Source organism: Cebidichthys violaceus, unplaced genomic scaffold (genome assembly GCF_023349555.1).
Source record: "Cebidichthys violaceus isolate CVI_PGR_0920_01 unplaced genomic scaffold, fCebVio1.0.p SCAF_86, whole genome shotgun sequence".
In the NCBI taxonomy this organism is placed as follows: domain Eukaryota; kingdom Metazoa; phylum Chordata; class Actinopteri; order Perciformes; family Stichaeidae; genus Cebidichthys; species Cebidichthys violaceus.
Genome location: NW_027176971.1, coordinates 134,955 through 162,347, shown reverse-complemented (window position 1 = coordinate 162,347; position 27,393 = coordinate 134,955). Strand labels below are relative to the sequence as shown.

Genomic DNA, 27,393 nt, shown 5'->3' with positions numbered 1-27,393 from the left:
TTCGGTCCGAATTAAATGATTGGACATGCAGGCTTTTTGCAGTCTAGCAAAGTTTTGGGGCGTTCTCTAAAATCTCAAGACAAGTATTTGTCACTTGCAATTGTTATAAAAATTTCTTATACAAGCTCAGCAGTTTTTCGTTGTCCCGGGGGGAGATGGGACCCTCAGATTGCCGTCGGCTATTTCGCACACTGAGCCTCAGTCATCAGGAGCACGCACTCATAGAACTAGAGTTACTACAAGTAACTACAGTCTCTGTTGTTGGGGGTTTAATACACCAAATGTACAGTCTCTCTCTCTCTCTCTCTCTCTCTCTCTCTCTCTCTCTCTCTCTCACTCTTTGCATTGGACAACAACTACTGACTGGTTCTTTAGATCTGAAGTGGAGTAATAACCATAACTGAGTCCCAGTGTTTCCATGCAACACATGTTCTGCCTTCAATTAACCAATTCTCTCTCTCTCTCTCTCTCTCTCTCTCTCTCTCTCTCTCTCTCTCTCTCTCTCTCTCTCTCTCTCTCTCTCTCTCTCTCTCTCTCTCTCTCTCTCTGCCCCAGCTGGTTACTGGCCTGAATCATCAGTAAAGCAAAAAGGTGCACATATTCTTCACACTAGAATATGTAGCATAATGTGTGTTTGACCTAAATTGTCGATAAACCAAAACTAAAAACTTTCATCACAATACAGTGAGCCCAGCTGGCAGAAAAAAATAATAATTTGTGTGTGTGTGTGTTTTTAACATGTGTATATGTGTATTTAGTGTGTTTGTGTGTTTTCTGAGTGAGTGCAGGGCGAGTGATGCAGGGACAATTACATCATTCATCGACCTGGGAAATCATTTTAGAGATGCTCCACTTAAGAGCAAGCTTCAACACACACACACACACACACACACACACACACACACACACACACACACACACACATCCCCCCACACACACATACACACACACACACACACACACACACACACTGCTGACTGTGGAGTAGAAGTCCTTCTCCGACGACATCTGCCAAACATCTCAAGTGTGTGTGTTTATGAGTGTGTGCAGGTTATTCATCATGTAAAACATTAAGGAGCGCTGAGTCTGCTGCCACAGCTGGGACGTCTAGTTCTGCTACTATCACTATTTTATCACTTGTACAGCCACCCTTACTATTTCTAATAAAAAAATAACAGTAATAATGTAGTTTTTTCTCTGCAAACTATAAAAATGGAGGAGCAGAACCTCCAGATGGCTCTGATCCCATTAACTAACACACTCAGTGTGTGTGTGTGTGTGTGTGTGTGTGTGTGTGTGTGTGTGTGTGTGTGTGTGTGTGTGTGTGTGTGTGTGTGTGTTTTAACAGTCTGTAGAGGATGTTTTTATATCCTAAAGCTCTGTCTTTCTCCTGAAATATCTCTCCCTCCCACTCCGTTCTTGCTCTGCATCAAACTCCCATTCTGACAGTAAAGATGTCCCTCCGCCATCTGCCGTCTGTCTGTCTGTCTCTGCAGTCTAAATGTCAATCTGAATTTTTTTTAAAAAATCACTTCGCTGGAGTGATAAAACATTTAAAGTACCCGGCTGAGCGACACAAGCTCAGGCTGGTATACTTAAAGACGACTGGTGTGCTGTTACTGTGACAACAGAGCATATTGTTCCCCTCCGAATTCACACCAGACACGAGACGAGCCGCTGAAGTGCTTACACTTTAAATCCACAGCGAGTCTTGACCTTTTATCCCCAGAACCAGCTGTCCTCTCCGCTCCGGAGATACTGAAAGCAGCTGACAGACTTCCATGAGAAAGGAAGAAAGATGTTTGTTACCACAGCAGCTCTATATGCTCATGGAGAAACTGGGAGAAACCAGGAGCCTTGGTTTATTAATGTAGATATGCATCACAACATATTTGAGTAGGATATTTGCCGCTATGCTGACGACACCCAGCTCTACATCTCCAACAAATCCATCACTCCACCACCACCACCCACTGCCTCCCCGACCTCAAACTCAACAGCGACAAATCTGAAATCTTCATCATCAGCCACAAACCTCTAAACAAATCCCACCACAGCTTCTCCCTCTGCATCGATGGCTCCACTGTTGCTGCTTCGACACATTCGTAACCTCGGTGTCATCTTTGATCAAACCCTCTCCTTCCAACGTCAATCACATCCCAAGAAACGCTTTCTTTTATCTAAGAAACATTGCCCATCTACGTCTAGCTGACAAGCTAGTTAGCCAACTAGATTTTGAATTAGTTAGTTAGCTAACAAGACAGTTAGCTAGATAAATTGTTAATTGTGCAATGTTTTGCAAATAGTTAGTTAGCTTGCTAATCAGTGCACCGTGCTTTAATGCTACACTGGTTACAAAAGATTTGGCAAACAGCGGGCTGGTGGCCAACAGGTCCAACAGCTTCCGCTTCACTCCCCGCTTGTTAATTAGTTAGTTAACTAACAAGCTACCTAGCTAAATAGCTAACTAGCCAGCCATCCGTAACCGGAGCTGCGTCCACTCTCTTTCCGGCGAGCTGTGACAACACTTTACCACTGATTAGTGTTCTCTCCATAACAGCTAACAATAAACGTCATTTTCATTTAATTTTGTATTAATAACACAAACACGGAAAACTTTCCACTTCTCTCCTGTTCTATTTTTTTGGAAACAGCCAATGTATGAACACACAGCACACCTGGGTCCAGGTAGAACAGCAGCATAGAAATACTGAACACAATGCACAGAGAATGAAAGACACAGGGGGTTAATGGGGGCCCCAGCAGTTCATTGTTACCCTGGGACCCCCTACCAGATTAATCCATAAACGGCTGCTTGCAGCTGCACTAAGATAAATCTGAAAACAGCTCTCATTTTCTGATCCATGTAGACGGTTCATTTACAATGAAACCCCAGCGGGACAGGATTAACAATCCAGAGGGATGTAGGCACTAAAATATTAGCTGTGCTCCGCAGTAATTACTCTCATTGTCCTGGACGGGAATTTAGCCGGAGTCACATTACAGCAGGTGGATCCTGGTGGAGACGCAGGTGTGACGCAGGTCTGCTGTTTGACTCACTCGTATCAGAGGCGCATCTCTTTTTGTGCTGTGCTAAATAAAGTTCCATGATGCTCTGCGTCTTTTCGGTCGGCTCGTCGAGCTCTCTCTTCTTCAGTTATTCTGCAGGAAATCCACATACATGTGCTCTCTGCAATAGAGTATGAAATATTAAAAAGGAATCCACCCCTGCAGAGATTAGCCCTTCATGAATGTAGATTCATCCGAGCACTGAAAAATGGAGTGTTTCCAAATCGCTTCTTCAACTTTAAAAGGCCCAGGATGTGAAAAAAATGGAGCTTTTCCAAAAAAAGACGCTGCCATATGGTCGTCATGCGGCCCGCTCCCTCAACAACAACTTAACTTTGACAAACAAGAGGAGTGAAACAATCACAGTGAGTGGAAAAGGAATTAAAAAGGTAGTGAAATATTTTTGTTTCTGACATTAACGAGGACCCGAGCTGCTCTGAGAATCCATTCATGAAATCTGCTGGAGTCTGAAACTGTTTAATTTAGTGATTTTATTATTTTAAATCCAAGCATCCCTCTTATCATCAGCTCCCTGCTGCTTCGTACAGAACACCAGCATCTGTTTCTATTTAATTTGCCGTTTGAAATCTAATTTTGCAGATCTTGTTAAGGACCCAGAGGGAGCGAACGAGCCGGCAGCATTTGACACAGAGAGAGAGAGAGAGAGAGAGAGAGAGAGAGAGAGAGAGAGAGAGAGAGAGAGAGAGAGAGAGAGACACAGAGAGAGAGAGAGAGAGAGAGAGAGAGAGAGAGAGAGAGACATAGAGAGAGAGATAAAGAGAGAGCGAGAGAGACAGAGAAAGATAGAGAGAGAGAGAGAGAGAGAGAGAGAGACAGAGAGAGAGATAATTGGTTAATTGAAGGCAGAACATGTGTTGCATGGAAACACTGGGACTCAGTTACGGTTATTACTCCACTTCAGATCTAAAGAACCAGTCAGTAGTTGTTGTCCAATGCAAAGAGTGAGAGAGACTGTAAAGGCTTGAAATGGTGTAAATACGAATGGGTCAGCAGCCGCAACGTATCACGTCACCATTACAACGTCATATCATGTTACCTACAATTGTCAGTGTTTATTTTCTTCTTTTTACTCCCTGATTTCAATGTTTTCAGGGCTTTTTCCTCACAAGATGAGTTATTTGTATAATAATTGATTTACTTCAATAACAAAATTAAATGTTTGATTAATAAACCAGGTGTGTAATAAAGTCTCCGCTTTAATTCCTCTGCTTTCATGTGTTTTTGTCTACCATCTTTAATCATCAATGTTTCTGTGTACATTTTTAATTTAATTTAATTTTAAATAAATATATGTTTATTTTATTATATTTTTGTCAAGTATATATGTAATTATGCTGGGAAAAACAAGAAAAAAAACCCTGTGTTTAAAGTCACATTGCTATGAATTGTGGGTAATTCCCTCGTGCAAAGTCTGCAGAAATGCGGACTTATGAAAAGGGTTCATAAAGGGCTCCAACGGTGGCCCAAAGGTTAAAAAAAGCCAGTGGCATCGACAATGAACTGTGTGTATACTGTACGAGAGTGTGTGTGTGTGTGTGTGTGTGTGTGTGTGTGTGTAGTTGTACCTGTTCTTGTTGCTGGAGATCCAGTCAGAGATGTAGGCGACGGCCTGACGGTGGCACTGTTTGTTCCCGAAGCTACACGCCAACATGATTAGCTCCCTCTGTAACTCCCTGAAGAAGAAGAGGTTCTTCTGTCAGATACTGAGAGCAACAATGTGGACATTTTACAAACAGCCTCTGGTGTGGATATCAGTTCCACCTCTAGTGCGGGTCGGGGATTTAGCTTCGTTCATACGAGTGTTTGGTACATTAGCGCGAGCCTCCACAGGTCTACGACCACACGGCGAGAAGTTTATGCTCTATGTTTGATGCAATACTCTCCCAAATGACAACGAGTGTAACCGGCAAAACGCCATAAACCAACCTACACAATGCCAAGATAATTCTAATAATCTCATATTTATAGACCACTTTATTACCTTTATACAAGCCCTGTAAAGAAAGAAGTCAAGTACTAAATGTATTAAAAATGAACAAAGGTTGAATATCCTGTAAAACAATTAGATTTTGCTGCAAAATATTGACTTAAATGTAGATTTTTAAGACCTCCTGTTTCTAAAACATCTAAAAACGAATTGATCACGCACGACGCGCAGGCCATAACATACAAATGTATACTGTAGTGCAGTTATGGATCACATCATATATATTGAATATTTAGTACTTTTGTACGTTGTGCTGCTGCACGTATATGAACCAAAGTCACTTTAAGCCTGTTACATGCAAACACTCTTTTAATAATATTTCGTAGGAATATCTATGAACGGTATTAGTGTGTGTGTGTGTGTGTGTGTGTGTGTGTGTGTGTGTGTGTGTGTGTGTGTGTGTGTTGCATACTCAGTCTGGTAGGACGCCTGCAACACGTTGCCCTCGCTGCCGGGCCCGTTGGTTGGCCAACCCATCTGATGGTACCGTGATGCAACCTGCTTCAGCACATAGTCCTGGTAACACACACACACGCACACGCACACACATACACACACACGCACACGCACACACACACACACACACACACACACACACACACACACACACACACACACACACACACACACACTCATTAGGAGCTAATGAACAGACATCCAGCTGACAGCATTGAAGAGACAGTTTATTCTGCCATCATGGAGCCGCTACTGACTGACTGACTGACTGACTGACTGACTGAGGCGGTAATTGATCGATCGGGCGCTTACACTGAACAGGCTGTATTCGTCTGTGCGGTCCAGCAGTTTGTCCAGCTGGTAGAGCGCTCGGCTGGCCGAGTGCCACGGCAGGAAGGACAGCTCCTCTGGCAGGTAGCCAATCAGCTGCAAGGGAACGCCCTGTGGGAGGTACCCGGCCCTGAGAGAGAGAGAAGGAAGAAAAAGGATGGTCAGATTTACCCCACACTGCATTCACAGGACAACATAATGCAGAGGGAAGCCGATGCTTCACGTGTTAAAGCTGCATTCTCTCTAGTGTCCACCAGGGGGCGACTCCTCTGGTTGTACAGAAGTCTAGTCTAAAATGACTCTACTTCTCTCTTGATTTATTCCCTCAGTAAACATTGTAAACATGAGTTTATGGTCTCAATCTCTAGTTTCAGGTCTTCTTCAATACAGCATGATGTTCATTTAGTACATTATGCTCCATTTAGAGTCAAACACACCATAAAGCAGGGGATGATTTAGGGGCGGGGCTACACGCTGATTGACAGGTCTCTACCACGGCGTTGTCCCTGTTTTCGTCGAACAACTTTAATTAACTCTTTCACAGTATTATTTTCACGTCGTGTAACATTTTGGTTGCCTAAAAATGATTCAGCATTCGGTTGTACTTAGCTCCTCCCTCTAGTTTCACTTCTGGTTGCAAAATAAACCAAGATGGTGACAGACAAAAGTCCAAAAGGGCGACAACCAAAAATGCCAACTACGTCCACTTCTCATATGTTTTTGGACTCAGGACATGAATTCAAATTGAGGCCTGATCCTGATCTTCAAACCTCAATCTGTGTGTGTAAGACAGAGTGTGTGTGTGTGTGTGTGTGTGTGTGTGTGTGTGTGTGTGTGTGTGTGTGTGTGTGTGTGGATAAACTACAGAACGGCACTTTAATGACACCGGAGCTATTTAGACCAACGGGGTTACACCTCCTCATGAATATTAACCAGCGTCCTTAGTGCATTCATTAAGATTCACAATGTTTTAGAGTGTGTGTGTGTGTGTGTGTGTGTGTGTGTGTGTTGGGGGGTGGGGGGTTCTTTGACCTACAGTCCCACCCACAACTCATGCATATTAATGAGGCAGGCAGACAATGTCTAAAGGTGAACCCAGAGGGGTGATATTAGTTTTTTGGTTTTATTGCTGTTATCGGTGTTCGGACTGAAGAGTGAAGTGAAGAAATAAAGTACTGCAGAGAAATGTTTGATCTCACAGACTGACCTTTGCTGTACAGCTGTCAATCAAAGTGAGTGGCAGACGCACAGAGAAGGAGGGGATTTAATGTTCTTTTACTATAATTGTTCCGTGGATGGTTTTCAATTGACAGACAGACGACGGTTGTGGTGGACTCAGGCTGTCTGAGGGCAGGGCTGAGAATAAAGCACGTAGCATATATAGCGCTATATATGCTACACTAGAGGGCACTTCCTCTGGACGGGCACCATCGACCGCAGTGCATTGTTTGCGGTGCATCTTTATTTTATAAGCACCCATTAGTGCACTGCAACTTGTTTTCTCCACTGTAGGGAAACTCTGGAGTGCACTTAGTTGCATTTTCTCTACTGAAAGGGAACTCTAGAGGGAACGTTACCTCGTTTTCAGCACTGTTGGCACCCGAGAAGGTATTTTACCACATTTTTTAAATGTGCACTTTATCATCTTTTCTCCACTGGAAGGGCACTAAAGAGACACTTTGTCCCATTTTCTCCATTGGAAGAGCACCCAAAAGGCACTTCATCATGTCTTCTCTACTGGATGGCACTCTAGAGGACACTTTGAAAAATGTTCTCTCCTGGAAAGGCACCATAAGAGGGCACTTTATGAGGTTTTCAACACTGGACGGGCGTAGTAGAGGCACTTTTTCTGCATTTCCAACCAGTGGGTTGAGAGAGACAGAACTCCACAGAGAGTTAATCTGTTCGAGATAAGACTCTCTAAGTCTTTAAAGAGCCAACTAAACTCCAGACCGTCATATTTCCATAATCGGCCTCGTATCCAACCTCCACACATTCATCTATATTCCCATCTTGCACCATGGCCTCTGAGACCATTACCATAATCCATCCGAACTGCAAAAAAGAAACTTTCTGTTTACGAGTGACGGGACTAAACATGAAGGTGAGAGAGGGAGAGATAGTGGTCGCAATGGCAACAACATTCCAGCCACATTGATCTGTTTACTTTTCCATTTTTCAACTTGCAGACGAACAACTTCGAGACACACTTCGTACGTGATCGCATGCGATGCGCCATTATTAAGGCAACAGCCGTCTGTCTCCTTATTTTACTTTCAGCCTCGTCTGGGGAATACTGAAACACAGAAATAATACGTAGCATTCAAACCCTGTCGTATTCTTACACCCTTTTAAAGGAACAGTTTTACACTTTGGATCTTACACTTATTTGCTTTCTTGCAGGAGAATGATACACTCTAATGTCAGCTTGGGAAATAAAGGACGTTACAGCCAGCAGCCAGTTAGCTTAGCTTAGCATAAAGACTGGGAATAGAGCAGAGGCAAGTCTAAACGGGTGGCACTTCCAGCAGCCAGTTAGCTTAGCTTTAAAAAAAATGCATGTGTGCACTTTGGGTTTGGGTATGATTTCAAGGAGACCTTAGATGATAAACCCTTTTGATTTTAATGACTCTGTGACCTTTTCACTGGTACCAACCTCACAAACTCAGTAAGCCTCTAAAGGACTCTAGTCGGGCTTTAAACTATTCGGTTCTGCTCACAGAGAGGCAGGAAAGTGCATGAGGAGATTATAGATTTTCAATTTTCCCTCTCACTTACAGTCTGTGTGTATTAGTGTGTGTGTGCGCAAATGTGTGTGTGTGTGTGTGTGTGTGTGTGTGAGAATGTGTGTGTGTCTCCTGGTGTTGTCATCCTAACGAGCTCATTAACTCGTTAACGTCGTTAAGGGCCAGTTAATTGTTTGTCCATTAGCCATTAGCGAGGCTCAGTGGAGAGCTAACGAGGGACCACCGCGGTCACACACACACACACACACACACACACACACACACACACAGAAAGAGAGGCGACATCCATCACTGTTCAAGCGCACACTCACAGAGACACAGCCATTTATTTCTGCAAAGCTCCTGCTAAACTAGCTTCACACACAATGGCCTGACGCCACCAATCAGCATTTAGTGGCGCGTGGGCGGCTCATGCCTCAGCCAATCAAACTGCAAGCAGAAGAAGAATCAGCATTACAGACCAAACTGTTATTAATTCAATGATCGGGGATCTAAAATAAACTGTGTGTGTCTAGCTAGCAGCTGCTGCTGCTCCCATACTGGTAGTCTTTGTGCTAAACGCTGCTAAAAACATCCAGACACGGATCTCAAGCTTCCTATCCGACTCAACAAACCAAGTGATCATTATTTGTTTTTCCAAGATGATTTTGGTTGTATTCTCACAGTTCTGACCATCATTCATACCAGTAATACGGACATTTTTCTTGCCAAAATAATTGCTGAGGTTTAGAAAATAAATTAGACAAATCAAGAAACAGAAAGGTTGGAAAAAAAACACGTCAGTCTCTTTAGAAAATAAAAATATTTTCAATTTAATAGTTATTCATTATATCAACTTCCCCAAAGGATACAAAGAAAATCACAAACTTGTAGTGTTAATTCCCTCTCAAAACATAAACAAATAAACAAGATATAAAGAAAACTTGACTATTTTATTATAAACGTTAATTTAACTGGAATCTTGATTATAGGACCTCAGTGTGCACTCCCTCAGACCTTCCTCAGAAATCACTCTGGTGTCTATAATGTTATTACCACAAACAGAAAGAATATAAAACACAAGTAATAATCCAAAAAATGCCTGCCTTCCTGTGTTCCTGTGTACCATAATGCACAATGGCCCATTTCAGAATAATATGTTGTATTGTTGGAATATAATTATTGACACATTAATGTGTTCATTACTTAAATAGTGCAGCTGGAAAAGTTGGAGCTAATGTTAACATATTCATACATATTTTAAATATGTATTACTTTGTACACTGCTGGGTGGTTTATGAAATTCCCTGCGAGGATCAATAATTATAATTTATAGAAAATGTAGTGGAGTTAACAGTAGAATATTTACCTCTGAGAAGTAGAAGTACAAAGGTGCATAAAATGGAAATACTAAAGTCAAATACTGCAAAATTGTACTCGAGTACCGTACTTTGAGTTTAAGTCACCAAAACTGTTAAAAGTGAGGGAACGAATTTGGTCGAACTCTCTGTAAACTGCAATGAGGACGACAACACCCTACGACGTGTCTTCCAATGTGATGTTCATTTTCTGCCACAGAGACAGATGCAGGCAGAAGTAAGAGCGTCTTCTGCTGTCAGTGTGAATATTAACGGAGCCGTAGTTCTGTTTCTTTTTCTGTACAGATGGAAAACCTCCTGCTGAGCTCCTAACTCATGAACACACACACACACACAAACACACACGAGAACAGAGGATGACATTGCAGTCGTCTCTAGCTGTTGCTCATTCAACATGACAGAGGACAGATGGCTGAGAGAGAGATGGATACAGAAAGAGGAAAGAGAGACGAGGGTAGATTGAGTTATGGGGATGGTGTCAGAGTAGATTTTGGTTACAGTGCTCAAAAAGCTTCGGGCTGAAAACATGACGATGAGAAACGACACACTTCACTGACTCTCTCTCTGGCTGATCGCTCATTCATCACAGCGCTTCCGTCTGGCTCAGGTTGTTTTGAATTTATTTTCCTAGGTGGTCTACTCTGAATGCAGCAGCATGGATTGGTCATCTCACAGAGCCAGATGTGATCCATGCGCTCTGGGACGGCCTTGCTTAAAAAGAGAAATTCTAGTATTTGTCAACTTGGTCCTATTTTTAGTTTGTGGCTCGCTTTCAATCCAGCTTGTGTTCATGCTTATGTACAGCACTGGAGGAAAGAATGCAACAACATCATTTGTGTCTTTAATAAAATGACAGGCACACTTAACCCTTTGTGACCAAATATCTCCAGGAACAACAGAACCAAGAGTCAGAAACTAAACTAGGAACTAAATGTACCGTGCACCGCCTCACTGACAAAATCTGTAAGAACTTTTAGGTTTAGGCAAATTAGACGGATGACGGATTAGATGACAATGCTGTTTGAAGTGCACTTCTCACAATTTTCTTTGTATTTACTGTTGCATAACTCTGATGCTTGAATGAATTGCTTGTTTCTTAAACTAGATGGAAAGCTGACAACATAACTTTTTAACATCAATAAACTTAACAAGAATTGTCTACCTGTCATCCTACGATTAATACCTAATGTCCTGAATGAAGCGGCACACAAGTTGTAGTTTACCAGTCCTACAAAGTCGTTGCTAGTTCCTCCCATTGAAACCCAGTGAAAGTTTGGAAGTCCTAAAAAGGTTGTTGGTTTCCAGGGAAACACCCCATCGGTGTAGTTTTTCATCAACCTTCACTCAACAATAAAAAAGACTTTCGATCAAACTAAAAAAAAACAAGTGTTTGCTTGAGTTTGTATTTTCCAATTCTATACTCTGAAGATGGTGAATAAATAAATAGTCATAATGAATAAAATGATGAGAATAACAAATACCTTGGCTGTGGTAGCACTGGCCGATTTGCTGAACATGCACATCTATTAATCGGATGAAAAAAGGTGAAACTCCGCATTGAAAGACTTCAGGAAAACCTTCTGCTGCACGGCAACAGTGTTAATCCTTGAGCCACGGAGCTGCACTTATCTGGTGGTTGTGGATGGTGGAGGGATCACCCGCTGGCAGAGCTCCGTCTCATCGCTATTATGTGTGAATGTTAATGTGTACGACAACCCAAAGGTCTTAGCTGAAGTCACATACAGGGTATAAACCTCTGTATGCAGAGCTGACTCTGTCAAACCGCATTCATATCAGCACCTCCTCAATTCTGTTGGCGGAACAGATGATGACAAGTCTGAAATATATCTGTCCATTCAAAAACATTCAGCCCATCACAACAGACATATCTGAGGCAGGCAGACACATCAGCAGCCCCATTCAACAGAGAGGCGCTGCTTATTGCGAGGCAATTACAAGCAAACAGAAACGCAGAGAAACAATGGATCAGCCTGGCTGCACTCTCCCTCTGTGTGTCCAGATATCTTACGGGTTGAGTGACAGATGAGCCTCTCAGAAAGAAGGCGAGAAACAAATAATTTGTACACCACTTTCTTCTGTTCCCCTGTGAGTCAGTCTTTGAAGAGGGGATTGTAAACCAGACTGAAACTATATATATTTTCTCTTGCTCAAAAGATGACTCACCTGGCCAGGTTGAAGGAATCGTCGATAAGTCCGGCCCTGTTTCCAACTGAGATGATCTGAGAAAGAGTAAGACGGACAGAGACAAGAAAAGACGAAGAAAAGAGCAGAGATTGAAACAGACGGTAAGATTGCCATAAGAGAGAGAGAGAGACAAAGACAGACACATACTTGAGGGTTGTTGTGTAGCTGTTGAATCAGCAGTTTCCAGTTCTGGAGGTCATAGTTCACACGGAAGTATCCCGTTTGGTTGATGTTGCCCAACAACCAGGTGGTGTCGTCCATCTGTCCAATCCTGTGGGTTTCTGAGAGGAAATACAAACATTAGTCAGTCAGTTAATCAACAATGTTCTCCCTCAAACAAGCAGCACTGGTTCAACCCAAAAAGCCATGATGTTAGTCGACGGTCATGCGATATGCAGACAACATCACCCTCTCCTGTTGGGTTCCTCGCAGCGTTTTAAAAGGTTGTAGGAAATTGTGTCATTACTTTCTTTAATGCGATGTATATTCTGTTGAACCTGGAAGTTCAGGTTGAAAAGACAAACATTGAAAGATCAGTCTCAAGTGTAAACCAATGGGCTATCACCTTCTCTGTGCAGAGAAAGACAATTTGATTGGATTGACTTAATCGGTTTTACTTTTCTCATAACACCATAACAACAAGTGTCTGACTTATAAACGCTGTCAACATCCGAATCAGAATTACGACTGTGTAACTATGTCATTCTTCCTGAAATCTGCAATATCGAACTGAATAAAAATAACTGCTTCCATAAAAAAGACACAAATATGGATGCCTCGAAAGTCTTTAGCCAAAGAGACACTGTAGAGTATTGTTACTACAAAGTATCTTAATGTAACCAACTCTGCAGTTATACAACTGTTTTGAGTTGTCCAGTAACATACATGATTTGCATGTCGATTACAGGGAATCTGTAAAATGAGAGCGATAAAGACAGAAGATAAAACACCAACCTGATTTGATGCCATTTATACTAACGTAGAAGGTGTTACATTTGCACACTAAAATGCAGCAGAGAATGTAAAAGATAAAACATCTAAATACAACCTGCAAGATCTGCATCATCTTGAACTTGTTCTGCTTAAAGCAAAGTTTGTATTGACATCAAAGCTTCTTACAGAAAAACAAGAACATCCTCCGTGGTTGTATAACTAGGTTGTAAACTTTAGTAGAGCAGCGTAGAGGATCTTCCACACTTTGTATAACAGCCAGGTGAGGAAGAACAAATTGCTCCTGACCCAATTATTAGCCACTTTCTTTCCTCTAGTCTTGAACTACCTTGCAAGTACGTGAAATTGTGCCAGAACCGACACTCTGTCAACAACTGTTATTAAATACATTCAGAACTAACTTTATTCATCAGAACCAGAACCAGCTTTATTCCTCAGAACCAGAATGAGTTTTGTTTCTCCTAAAACTACAGCAGAACCAGTTTAATGTCACAAGAACAGAGGGAGAATAACTATCTTCGTTCTTCAAACTCTGAAGCAGAACAAGCTTTATTTTCCAAATACAGAACCGTAGAGACTTAACCCTCCAAAACAGAAGCTGAGCAAGCTGCATTCTCCACAAAACTTGTTTTTTTTCCTCCAAAGAATCGATCCAGAGAGTTCTATAAAATGAGCAGAATCATCTTTATTCTCTAAAAAACAGAGCATAGCTAGCTTTGTTTTCCAATACAAACCTGGAGTTTAAAATAGAATGACTCTCGATAAAATGAAAACAAATATTCTGCCTCCAAACACACAACTTTAATCTATTAGTACAAAATCTTTATTCTCAATAAACCAAACCAGAATGACCATCGTTCAGTCCATTAACTACAAATAACCTATCTAGAGATAATGATGTAATTAATTAGTGATCATGTGTTTGCTCTGTTAGAATAACAATTGAATCTGAAGATAACAGCTCGTTTTCTCGAGGTATAATTGAGTCGTGAAGGTAAAATAAACTTTCACAGAGATGTCAAACCTCAGAGCAGTTACACTGCAGTGTTCTCTGGTTTCGTACCTGTCTTGTTGTTGATCCAGATGAGGCTCTCTGCACAAACACTGGATGCATTCCCCACAGCGACCGTCAAAGGAATCTGCCACTGTAAACTACAGAGAGGGAGAGTGATGTCAGTAATGGTCGCTGGAATTGGATTTGGTTTTATTGCCTCAGTTATCAGAGAGAGAGACATTAGAGAGAGAGAGTGAGTGACCATCGGTGGTGATAACTCAACATCAGTCAGCTGGAAATGGAGCGGGCGACACCGACTGTGTTACGGAGAGAGAAGAGAGAGAGAGAGAGGGGAATTGAAAGTGTAATAGCTGTAGCAGTCGGCGAGCATCAGTCAGGTGTTAGCAGCTGCGGGTTATTGTCTTCTTCAGAGAGCGAGAGGTTAAATGTGCTGTCCAGAGAAACCCGCCGGTCACTCTGCTGATTTCCACGTCTTCAGATCAGACGAACGATACATAAATTGCTCCTTTACTGTTGAGTGAATTCCCCCATTAGACTCACGAAACCTTTTAAAAACCAATTGAGCATCACGGAACTGCATCACGGCCGAGTTTAAACAAGGCTGTTTCTCTTTGTTCCCGAGACGCTGACATTAGGAGATAAGTGGGTGTTCAGTTGTGGCGCATTAGACGAGGACGACGTGGGAGTGAAAGCTTTTTTAAAAGCTTAAGTAAGAAGTATGTTCTGGTGTCGTCGTCACTGACGTTATTTAGTCCACACGTTGAATGTTTTGAGAACCAGAGGAGCCGCAGAATCATACGATCATTTCATTTTGAGGTGTAAATAGGTATTCATTTCAAATTTAAATCTGCTGTTTTTTCATACTTTTTACTCTACTGAATTTATTGAACGGCTATTTCCAGATAAGGCTTAAAAGAAAAACATATCAACTTATAAAATATGATGCATTAATTTAGATTATTAGAACATTAAAATGCTGGTCACACATAATGCAGCATTCATATTAGTCAAATAATCTCTCGACAATTTAACATTGAAGGATGACAGCGTTGCCTGCGTACTTGATGACACTTGGTGGAAGTATGGAGCGTAACCCAAGAAAGAGCCCATAGAAAGTTGGAGTGGATCTGGATCATGCTCTATTTTTCATATTTTTTCCACCACAATTGGTGCGTACAGTATATGCAGGTTTTAAACGTGTGTACACACAGTAAAGAGAGAATCCTTTCCCATTGCCAGAGGATGAGTACGCCTTTCTGAATCATTTTTTCGTTGAATACTTCTGTGACTTGTTCCGTCTCCCTTCAAACTTGGTGCCAACTAATTTGGAATTTGGTGCTGCCCGGATGAGAAAGGAAAGAATTCGTGGCTGTGATGACAAAGAGAGCGTGACCACTAGAGAGAACGCCGACTGTCCCACTGAAGACAAAAAACAGGTGTTATCAGTTTTACCCTTTTAATTCATGCATTTAAGGAGTGAGAGTGTGTGTGTGTGTGTGTGTGTGTGTGTGTGTGTGTGTGTGTGTTTTCAGCTGGTTTCTGTCTGTGATGAATAAACCATTGACACACTTGCACTGTTAGAAAAATAATCAGCCTTCGTGTTGATCAAATATTGATACACACATTGTGCTGTGTTGGCGTGTCTGTGTGTGTGTGTAATTGGTTTCCACTCCTGTCCAACATGTTGATATAAATATCAGATAAATATCTGGTTGCTAGGCAGCGGTATTGATCCACTATTGCCCGCGGCAACACCTGGCTGTTATGAGATTGGTAAATGGGCCTTTCTCTAACCCCGACTACACACACACACACACACACACACACACACACACACACACACACACACACTTTTTGGCATTTCTTTTTCATTCTCCACAAAATAAGAAAATATTGTCAACAGCCATAAAAAATCCATTTGACGATGTTTACAGTAATAAAATGTATAAATCAGAGTTTGAATGATACATGAACAGCATTGGAGTGAATGTACTAAGTTACCTTTCTTCCCATTGTTGACATATGAGAGGGACAGCTAAAAAAAGAAGCACATTAGCAGTCTCCATTGTCTTTGTCCCCAGAGGACAGCCGACCTCGTGTCTATGCAGACATGAAAAGTAATATTTGCACTTCAGACGGCAAACAAGAGAAAATGGACTCGCTTCAGTCTCGACTCAATAAAGTGTTAAAGCGGTACTTCACATTATTGTTTAATCTGGCACTTTTGTATTAACTTGAGTTTTTCCATTTCTTAAGAAATTAAAGTCATATTTGTCTTATTATTTTATCACACTGCTTTTTCCTTCTTATTCTACATTTCATTCTTTTCGTCCAGCACTTTGTGTCTGCTTTAAAGAGCCAAACCAGGATATAAATACACTTACACCTGCGTTTCTGCAGACTCATGAATAATGTATGTCTGTCTCTTTTTAAAGCTCATTAAATCAAACACAAAGCCGCTCCTCGTCCTCCAATCACATCTCTGTTTACCTGTCGGGTGACAACAAGGCTTCTTTTCTCTTTAGCCACAGTCCCAGAGATGAGTCGTGACGTGTTTATGTCCCGCTTGATACACTTTCAGTATCATTAGCTCGACCTCGTCGTTGGCTGTCCTCTGGTTTCTCCTTGTCACTGATCTTTTTTCCTGTCAGCTCAGTTCTTTTAAAAGCATTTATTTGCCTCGCTGCGTCGGTTTGTTTGATGCTGAGAAAATAAAAAAGACGCAAATTTGAAACGTCTCCCTTAAACCCGCCGGGGAACTGGAAGAAGAGAAGAATGTTAAATGTTTGACATAAAATAAACTAAATGTCACCTCGACACTTTAAGTTAAAAAAAAGTGAGAGAAAGTTGCAAAAAGAAAGATTTTTTATTAAATAAAAAGCTTGATTTTCTTTAAGGGACAGATGGTCGGTTGTTAGGCAATTAGTGAGATGATCAGCTGTTATTAGTTTGTTAAGCTTCATGTATTCAGGAAGTGAACAACACTTAGATGTTAGAGAATAATACACAAGTCAAACAAACACAGGACGTTGATCAAGGAAACACCTGTTCATGTCCCCTGTGAAAAAGTCAACCTGAAGCACTGTTGTTGCTTAAAACTAACCAAGTACCTTTAATCCTAACCAAGTACTTTTAATCCTAACCAAGTACCTTTGTTGCCTAAACCTAACCAAGTACCTTTGTTACCAAAACCTAACCAAATACCTTTGTTACCTTTAATCCTAACCAAGTACCTTTGTTACCTAAACCTAACCAAATACCTTTGTTACCTTTAATCCTAACCAAGTACCTTTGTTACCAAAACCTCACCAAGTACCTTTGTTACCAAAACCTCACCAAGTACCTTTGTTACCTAAACCTAACCAAGTACCTTTGTTACCAAAACCTCACCAAGTACCTTTGTTACCTAAACCTAACCAAGTACCTTTGTTACCTAAACCTAACCAAATACCTTTGTTACCTTTAATCCTAACCAAGTACCTTTGTTACCTTTAATCCTAACCAAATACCTTTGTTACCTAAACCTAACCAAATACCTTTGTTACCTTTAATCCTAACCAAGTACCTTTGTTACCTTTAATCCTAACCAAATACCTTTGTTACCTAAACCTAACCAAATACCTTTGTTACCTTTAATCCTAACCAAGTACCTTTGTTACCTTTAATCCTAACCAAATACCTTTGTTACATAAACTTAACCAAGTACCTTTGTTACCTTTAAACCTAACCAAGTACCTTTGTTACCCTAATCTAACCAAGTACCTTTGTTACCCTAATCTAACCAAGTACCTTTGTTACCCTAACCTAACCAGGTACCTTTGTTACCTAAACCTAACCAGGTACCTTTGTTACCTAAACCTAACCAGGTACCTTTGTTACCCTAACCTAACCAGGTACCTTTGTTACCTAAACCTAACCAAATACCTTTGTTACCTAAACCTAACCAAGTACCTTTGTTACCTTTAATCCTAACCAAATACCTTTGTTACCTAAACCTAACGAAGTACCTTTGTTACCTAAACTTAACCAAGTACCTTTCTTACTGAAACATAATTAAATACTTTTGTTCGAACCATCGGCAACAACAATCTGACCTCAACCAGCTGTAAACTGAATCATCACCCCTGAAAAGCAGATTATTCAACAAAACGCTGTCATCATTTGTGTGAAAAGCATTAAACAGTTGCTTTTTATCAGCGTCGGGTCAAAACACTGACTGACCTGGTCGTCGGCTTTCCAGTGATATTTAAATTTCTTCCAGTTATTGTTGTTGTATTTCAGAACATTTCCAAGTATTCTCTTTTTCCCTGCACGTCAATAAATAAATCAGGAGTTTAAGTCAACAGTGTGTAACACTCTAGGACGCTGCTGTGCTTCTGAACGCAGCTCTACAGGATCAAACAGCAGCGTCGGCCTCTGATTCGATCCGCCGACAGTTGTGCTAAAAGCACAACAACAGTTTCTCTTTACAAGCGTCGGCGAGCGCCCCGGGACCACCGAGCGCGTCTGAACGCAGCCCCGTGACAATCAACGAGCTGCAAAGAAAAGAGTTCAGCTCCACCTACAGACAAACAGCTTCAGCTCATCAGCTGATGAGACCTCGAGAGCGAAAACACAAAGAAAGAGAGCGGATGAAAGAAGGGAAACAAAAAAGGTGAGGAAACTTTTGGTGAAAAACCGAGTAGGTCAGAGTGATTGTAGATGTCAGATATGGTAAAAAAGCCATGATAGAAAGAAAAGAATAGAAGTGAACAACAGGTAAACAAAAAGAAAAGAGGAAAGGAGCTGATGAAGTATTGATGGAGGAGAAAGTGGGTCGATAAAACAGCGAAAAGAAAAATCTCCAGAGGTTGTGAAGGATGTGAATAAAACATCACGTGAATTAAATATAAATGAAATATAAATGATGTAAAGGTGGTAAAGAATGTGAAGATAAAACTAGAAAAGTGCTTTTTAAGAAGAAATTGCAGGACAAAGTTATTGAGGTGTGAAACAAAGAGTTTCAGGAGGATGAAATGACATAACGACATGAAGAACCGATGTGTGGGAGGACTCTAGCTGTTTAAATGCCAGCTAGCGTTTCCTAGAGACCAAAAGTTCGAGAACAATTATTTTTAGGCCTCGCAAGAAGTGGAGTTTGAAAAGTAAAGGTCATCCTGAGGGAGGCGGTGGACCGTAGATCAGGTCAGGGTTTGGTGACTGTTTCTATTTTCAAATCGTCCAGTCGTATGATAGGCGGGGTTTTACGTCACAGCACGTCTGTGAAATGTCATTTTTGCATCAAAAATATTCAAATCGACGGCGATGCAAATTTGCAACAGTGCAGTACTTTTCCAATAAAAAGGTTGAAATAAATTTCACATGCAGAGTATCAACTACCACGATCCTGTTGATCCAGAGCAGTGTCTAAATAGTAAGCTATTCTATTAAGCTTCCTCTGGTAAACAGGTGCAGTGTGTATGTCTAGGGGCTTTTATTGTGAAAGGCTCTGGTCCACGCTGCCTTTTGTCAAAGTTTTTGGAGTGATAATGTTTGCTGTCTTGGTTCAGACTACGGAGCCTTCTTGTATGTACAAGTGTACATTTTGAGTACTTCTGTTCTACATAATACTATATTTTACAAAAAGTTACTCCAATTTCCTCTCCTTACATGCATACAGTCTTTTTAAAATAAACTTCCATCTTCACAGGAAACTCAGTTAAGTTTAGGCAACAAAACCACTTGGCTAGTTTTAAAAAAAAGATCGTTGTTTGGGTTAAAATAACGACGGAATTGACGTTACCGAAGTACGCAACTTGTGTCACAAATGACTCAACGTTAACTTCTCGTCTCACACAGGGGTCGAACAGCGGTCTCCTGAGTGAAGAGTCTGTTTGTTTGATGCTTTTATTCACCGCGCAAAAGCTCAGAAATAGGTTGGTATATTATAATAACTTGTTTGCGTCAACATTTACAGCGTAAAACAGATTTTAAACTTGAAACTCCAACCTGTTGTTACTCCTGAGTTCCTGTCCGTACAGGAAGTGCTCCTGGCTGATGGTGATGTAATGAGTGGGGAGCTGCTCTGATTGGTTCTTGCTGATGGTAACAACGGGGTAGCCCATTTGCAGAGTCCACCTGTCCATCATCTGCCCGATGTCGATGTCCCGCCCCTCTGAACGCATGGCCTGGAGAAAACCAACCAAAACATGATTCATCCATCACCAATAACCTGGTAATAGGGTAGTCAATACAAAGTTCACTTAATGAGAGTGTTACCTGAGACAGTTTGCTCCACAGGTCGTCTCTGGCTGCGTTGCTGTACATGTGACTCAGCAGGTAATCCTAAAAAACGAAAAACACAGAACAGATTAGAGTTTAAACACACTGTGTGACAGGAAGTGACATCATTTGGTAGACACAACCTACAGCTATGTCGGTATTTACAAAAAAGGTTTTAGTTGATTTTTTTACTTTATGTATTTACTTTACTCGTATTGCTATTGTGTTCTATTTTGCATTGGTTTCAGTATTACATCTTTAAACTTAATTGTTATTATATTGTGCAAATCTGTTTATATTTTATATTCTATTGTTTTTTGCTATTCTTTTATTGTCATCGTTGATCAAACTCTGGCAAAATAATTTCCTTCGAGGAAAAGTAATGTTTGATCTTTTCTGAAATGACACAATCTACATTTTGAGGGAAACCAGAGTTCCTTCACTTCTGGTTGCAAAAAACCAAGATGGCGACGGCCAAAGCGCCAAAATTGGAGGCTTCAAAACGGCGATCCACTTTTTTACATTCAATGATTTTGTTTGCCCAACGTTCATGATTTTAACATTCTCTTAGTTCGTTTGTTTATCATATTTTATCATACATTTTTAAATTGTCTTTTACTATTGCACTGTGTTTTTGTCACGCACCAATCACCGAGCCAAACTCCCTTTTTGTGCAAACGTACTGAAACTGTATCTGATGCTCATACTTTTGTACTTTTACCGAAGTACTTCTACTTGTAACAGAGTATTTCTACCCTGTTGTATTGCTACTTTTACGAGTAAAAGTAAAGCAACCCCGTCTGCAGTGCTTTGGAACCAAATGTTGACGTCTAAATATGAACGTTACGTAACACCTGCTTGTGTAAGTGACATGTCTCCACTTCCTCGGTGAATTTGTTGATTCTAGGAGCCAACGTTGTGAGTGAACACTAAACAAGAAACATTTCAAAGCGTCTAAATGTGTTTACCGTTTGAATATTGTGAATTTAAGCCTCCGTGACGTGACACGCCAGCCACGCTGAGTGAGTCTAAAGGGCTTTGGGCTCTGACTTCAAACTTCAAACTGGTACTTTTCTCGGCTAATGAACAAGGTGAAGCCTCAAAAAGCCCCCGGAGAGAGTCTTAGTGGGGCAGCAGCTTCGTTTTCAACCTGTAAATCGTCAGTGACGGTCGTGTCTGGTTTCATCCCCGTCTAGAAAAGTCTGTTCCACAGCAGAGGATCGAGGTTATAAAAGCTTTGGGAGGGCTGGTGGAAAGGTGTGGGTTTATGAAACGACTAGAAAAGGCAGGAAAGTAGAAGATAACGCGGAACAGCTACGGAGAAAGAGCTCTAATCTGGTTCTCAGGGACACACAAGATTCCTCACAGTCAGGTGTCTCGGTGCTTATGGAGGTTAATAGGGAAGAGGCTCTTTATCGCGAGGTGACACACTCTCACCTTTAGTACAGATGACATGAGCAGAGATAACACACACACACACACAGAAGTGTGACCTGACTGAGAATGTATTTTAAAGATTTTAGAGGTTTTTGTATTGCTGCTCAAGAAAGACTATTCGTTTACATACAAGAATAATACAGAAAAGTTCATTATTTTCTTAATCAAATGTCTTTTTTTCTCACAATATAATGAAAACGATCCGATAAGAGCATCGATAAGGAACCGAACCGATAATCAGGACTAGGATGGATAGAATCCTAACGCTCCCTAGAGATGGACGCGAGTGATAATAATGTCATTAATAAATTAGTCATCATTAGTGTTTTCTACACTTCTGAGGATGACATGAACCTCAACCTCCATTCCACATCAACACATCTGGATTCCTCAAAAGACCGGCGGTTTCTTGGAGTTTAGTTTTGGCTAAATTATTTTATTAGTATTATAGTTTAAGAAAAGTATAACTTCAATGACTCAGAATGAGACAGAATGAGTTGCAGTTTGGTTTCGTAGACCTGCACACGCACGCACACGCACGCACACACACACACACACACACACACACACACACACACACACACACACACACACACACACACACACACACACACACACACACACACACACACACACACACACACTATTCTCTGTGATCTGCTGCTGGATCAGCAGTGTTTTTATATAGAATCTGGTTCTCAGTATGTTCCAGGTCACCGGCAGTTTCTGCAGAAAAATCAGGACATAGTGTGTGTGTGTGTGTGTGTGTGTGTGTGTGTGTGTGTGTGTGTGTGTGTGTGTGTGTGTGTGTGTGTACGGGGGGGAATCATACATATTTTCATGCCTCTATTCAGATTAAAAGCTATATTTAACCCACTTTCACCTTACATCATATGACATCATCCTCACGTTCACGGCCAACTGCTTTCCTCCAATTTTCAGGATTAAATGTGACCCATCAGAGAGCCGGCTAGCAGCTCCGCGAGGCTGAATGATAAATAATGCAGCGCGCTCCTTCATTTACACCTCTGACGCCATCATCTCCTCTGCTGTATCTTTTAGCGGTTTGATTCAATGACACAAAATCCTCCAAATCTCCGGAGTAAAACGGACCCATCGATATGAAGCTTCTCTCTCCGATTCATGTTTCATCACTTTGTACAACAGCCAAACTTCCTTTCTGCATCACGGATCAATGTTCTGAATTCTGCTTTGAGCTTTTCCCTAAGTAGACGGATATGGAGCTAAAACAAAACAAAAAAACATAATTCCAAGGAACTTCTGGTAGTTCCTGAAATGTTCTGCTGACACTCTGCAAACATCCCTAAACCTCTAAAAGCCAGCGGCTTCAGGAGGCGTTGGGTTTTACGAAGCGGGACTTTGGAGGTTTGAGGAAAAGGGAGTTCGGGAAGTTTTATTAGATTTGATTCAATGGAATGTAGTGATCTGTGCGGGTCAAATTGATCACTACAAGCAGAAGATTATAGTGAGCATATAGTCTAGTTCTCATGCAGATAACCAGCTAAATGACATGAATGTGTTTATTACATGAATACAAAGTTATGACACTGACAGCATTGCTATTTACTGGCCCCAATTCTTCTTCTTTCCCTCCTCAACAAACGGTGGACTTGGGGTGAGGCTTTGCTGTTTTTTTGGGCCCGGATCTTTGTCACTGCAGCTCAGGACGGTTGAGTTTTATTTTGGGGGCATCACATGACGAGACATTAATAAATTCACCTGACAAGGCGACTTCGACCACAGGGGGTTTCAGTTGTCATTGAAAGAAAATTACTTGTTCCCACCAACTGCATAAAGCAACCAGCAGCAGACGGGTTACCGCGAGGCAAAGCATCATGGGAGTTAAGTAATAAAACAAAACAACAAATTGAATTCAACGTTAGACTAGCGCAGTCTGAAAATGTTTTCCAATATGTTGTCGGGTATGAAAAGACCCAAAATGATTACTGTAAGCCAACTGCTTCTTTTTTATTTTTAATATAAGCCAATGACTTAAAAAGCATTTGTTTTAAATTGATTCTGTCCAAAGCTTATTGATCCATGAACATGTATATTATCAATATACATGTTCTACAAATATGTGCACTTGTGGATATTGTATAGCCTCTTCATGTTTACAATTTGACTGATTTTACTCCCGTCTCCTCAAGCTTTGAGCAGCATTTAAACAGCTGAATGTATTAAATATGATCATAAACTGTAAACTTAATTGGTGTCTCGTGGTAGGGGTTACTAGGACTGTTGGCTTTGGAATAATATTTTGAATATCAGTCGTCCTAGAGCCCCCAAAACAATCTGTCCTTTGAGTGTCATAACTGTCGCCGCTGTACAGCTTGAATTCAGGTCACTCATAGTGTTTTGTTGTATTGTTTTACAGCAGAAAGAAAATAGCAAAACTCAAAGCCAAATCCATTTATACACTGTCCATCTGCATACTCAGTGTGCTCCAAGCAGTCAGGGTTTAGCCAAAATATGGCTGCGCACACATACACACACACACACACACACACACACACACACACACACACACACACACACACACACACACACACACACACACAGACAGAAAACCCACACAGCTTCAGCCTCAATCCAGGTGACAAACCATTTTAAAGCCAAACCTCGGCTCTCCCTGTTGTCCTAGATAAAAAACCTCTGTTTGCACAGCTGGACCTGCAGAATGACATGAACTTACATTAAGTCCTTTCTGGAACAGCGTCTGTCCCATCACGTTAGCCAGCATCCGGATCAACGCCGCCCCCTAAAGGCAGCGCAAAGAAACACTTTTTTCCAAACACAATAACAAGTGAAAACATGCTTCAATTGTTAGCGTGACACTAATCAATTAATTTCATTAGAACTGTTCGCTCACAAGCCATAGAAGCTATCCAACCAATCATCACGCTATCCCTGTGTCACAACATTTCATTCAGATTATGTAATTCATGAGGACCTATGAATTTTTGCGGCGACTCACTTTTTTGTAGGCGATCCAGTCAAAGACTCGGTCGATGTCCGTCGCCTGTTCCACTTCCTGGGAGATCGGGTGGGAGGAACTAAGCCCATCCAATAGCATCACCTCATGGAGGACATCGGTCAGGAAGCGCTGCTTCTCCTGAAAACACACACATATTTATCTTTGGTATTTAAGGAGACCTTGTATTGACACTCACATTCTCTGGTCACAACATGTAACCCCTACGTGTCCAACCAACCTTTAAACTTGAACTTTATTCTAAACCAAAACCATAAATCCACAATATACTCCTAAAAATAGTAGAATTGGTCACATACCAGAAGCTGGTCCCCTTAAGGTAGTGACTCACCTACCATATGGGGACAAGCATCTAGTGGGTGAGTCACCAACATTGCTGGGACTTACCGGCCTTATGGGGACCAGCATCTGGTAGTAGAGTCACCAACACTGTGGTGGACTAACCAACATTGTAGGGACTGACCTACCAGCTGCTGGTCCCCATATGGTAGGTGAGTCCCTACAATGTTGGTGTGTGAACGGGTAATAGTCCCCACAATGTTGGTGTGTGAATGGGTAATAGTCCCCACAATGTTGGTGTGTGAACGGGTAATAGTCTCCACAACATTGGCGACTCACCAACCAAATGTTTGTTCTTACATAATAGGCAAGTCCCTACAATGTTGGTGACTCACCAACCAAATGTTTGTCCTCATATAGTAGGTGAGTGCCCACAATGTTGGTGTGTGAACGTGTAACAGTCCCCAGAATGTCGTTAATACTATCCGGTGATTTGTGGAATCTGGATTTTCTTCCAGCTATGCTTACAATAAAAAGACACCTTAATCCCAAAAGAAGGGACCCAGATCTGTCCAAGTATTGGACATGAGTCACCCCCAATGTTGGTGTGTGTGATCCCCAAAATGTGAATAACACTCTTCACAGCGTTTTTTTTAATTTGGGGTTTGCTTTGGTTTTTTTCCAGTTCAGCTCTCGCCAGACTCAAATTAAATAATTATGCAGTTTTGGCAAAACGAAGTTGGTCAACAAACAGTGATTTAGTGGAACAGTTAATTCATTAAACTACGCTTTAGTTGTGTAATTAATCAGGATAATTTTAATATATTGTAATATTTGTTTATCTTCTTGTTTTCATTTATTGCTTCCACTCTTCATCCCCTAGTTACCGCTAATTCTTTCCTCTCCTTATTTCCTTACCTCGTTTTATTATTGCGTCTGTTCCTTTCCTTCCTTTGTTTTCGTCTCTTCCTTCATCTTGTCATTTAATCTACGTTTCCTCTAATATTTTATCCACCCTTCTTTAGGTGTCCCCTACTTCTTTCCTCCACTCCACTCATTCCTTCACGCTTCCTCTCCTTGTTTTTGTCAATCTCTTCCTCACTTCGTTTCCTCCCATTACTCCTTTTCCCGTTTCATCTCTTCTTCTCCTCCTCCTCTGCTTTCAGGGTTTTAATAGACAGCTGCAAACATGTAGAGCTGTAACGAGCTCTGTCCAAATTACCCCTGGGATCAGGCTAAATCCGGAGTAGTGCGGCTCTGTCTAATTCATGGATTACAGTGTTTACTATGGAGATTTGGGTTTAATGAACCTCCATCTTGTTAAGCAATGGAATCGTTGGCTTACAAAGTTTTAATCGTTAATGAACTGGGTGAACAGGAACTTTTTCTAAATTAACAGTATCTGCTGGGATATGGCTAATTCTTGGTCCAATGTGGCTCTGTGTAATTCATGGATTAAAGTTGTTAATAAAGTAGATTTGTTGCTAACACATCTACATCTAGTTAAACAAAAGTTTGAGGCATTCATTATTTTTTAATGAATATTAGAATCACCAAAGAGATTTAGAGTCTGCAGCGTCCACTGGGATCAGGCTACTTTTTGGCAGATGGGGCTCTGTCTATTTATTACTTGCATGAAATATTCATCTTGCAAAACAATATATTCTCAATTAGTTTGAACGTAAGAATATAATCAGAAAGTGTTGAGAGGTCTGTGATTCAGACACGGTTATGTTTCCTTTGTCCCTGAAGCTTAACGGTAATGTACACATCTAATAACAGGTGTAAGACTGACGGGACGGAGGTCCAATCTCAAAGACTGCATAGTAGCAGCCATCTAAAGTTGCTGGAGGGTCCCTCCTCCGCACTTGGTTGACACGTGACCCCTCGTTGATGACAGTGATTGCACCGCCGCCTTGTCACGCTTGGTCTAAATTTGTCGTAGTGACGCCGGCGTGAGCCGTGCGATTACACAAGCGGATTTGGTTGTGCAGCTCTGAAATTTTTGTAACTGCAGGCTCCCGCTGTGGGCTTTTCAGCCACAAATAATCACTGATTAAAGCACTATTAACTTGTCTGAAGACAAACTGGAGGTCTCATATATCTACATTTAAATAAATATTTTGCAGCCAAATGAAATTGTTAACAGGATATTCTACCTTCGTTTCATTATACTTCATTTAATACTTAAAGTGTTTCTTTACATGGCTTGTGTAGGGGCGATAAAGTATGTCCATGAATGTGAGATTACAGAAACAATT

General features: G+C 41.2%; 1 protein-coding gene across 1 annotated transcript in view; it reads right to left on the bottom strand.

Annotated features, from left to right (window-relative positions):
• Window positions 1-27,393, bottom strand: part of LOC137866577 (thyrotropin-releasing hormone-degrading ectoenzyme-like) — a 122,667-nt gene that overhangs the window by 10,816 nt on the left and 84,458 nt on the right. Inside the window, exons 6-15 of the mRNA XM_068702575.1 lie at window positions 24,836-24,973; window positions 24,554-24,619; window positions 20,398-20,463; window positions 20,128-20,306; window positions 14,188-14,276; window positions 12,321-12,454; window positions 12,153-12,208; window positions 5,846-5,993; window positions 5,490-5,593; window positions 4,656-4,763 (exon numbers count right to left, since the gene is read on the bottom strand). Of these exons, the coding sequence (XP_068558676.1) occupies window positions 4,656-4,763; window positions 5,490-5,593; window positions 5,846-5,993; window positions 12,153-12,208; window positions 12,321-12,454; window positions 14,188-14,276; window positions 20,128-20,306; window positions 20,398-20,463; window positions 24,554-24,619; window positions 24,836-24,973 (1,088 nt within the window). The remainder of the gene's footprint in view (window positions 1-4,655; window positions 4,764-5,489; window positions 5,594-5,845; window positions 5,994-12,152; window positions 12,209-12,320; window positions 12,455-14,187; window positions 14,277-20,127; window positions 20,307-20,397; window positions 20,464-24,553; window positions 24,620-24,835; window positions 24,974-27,393) is intronic.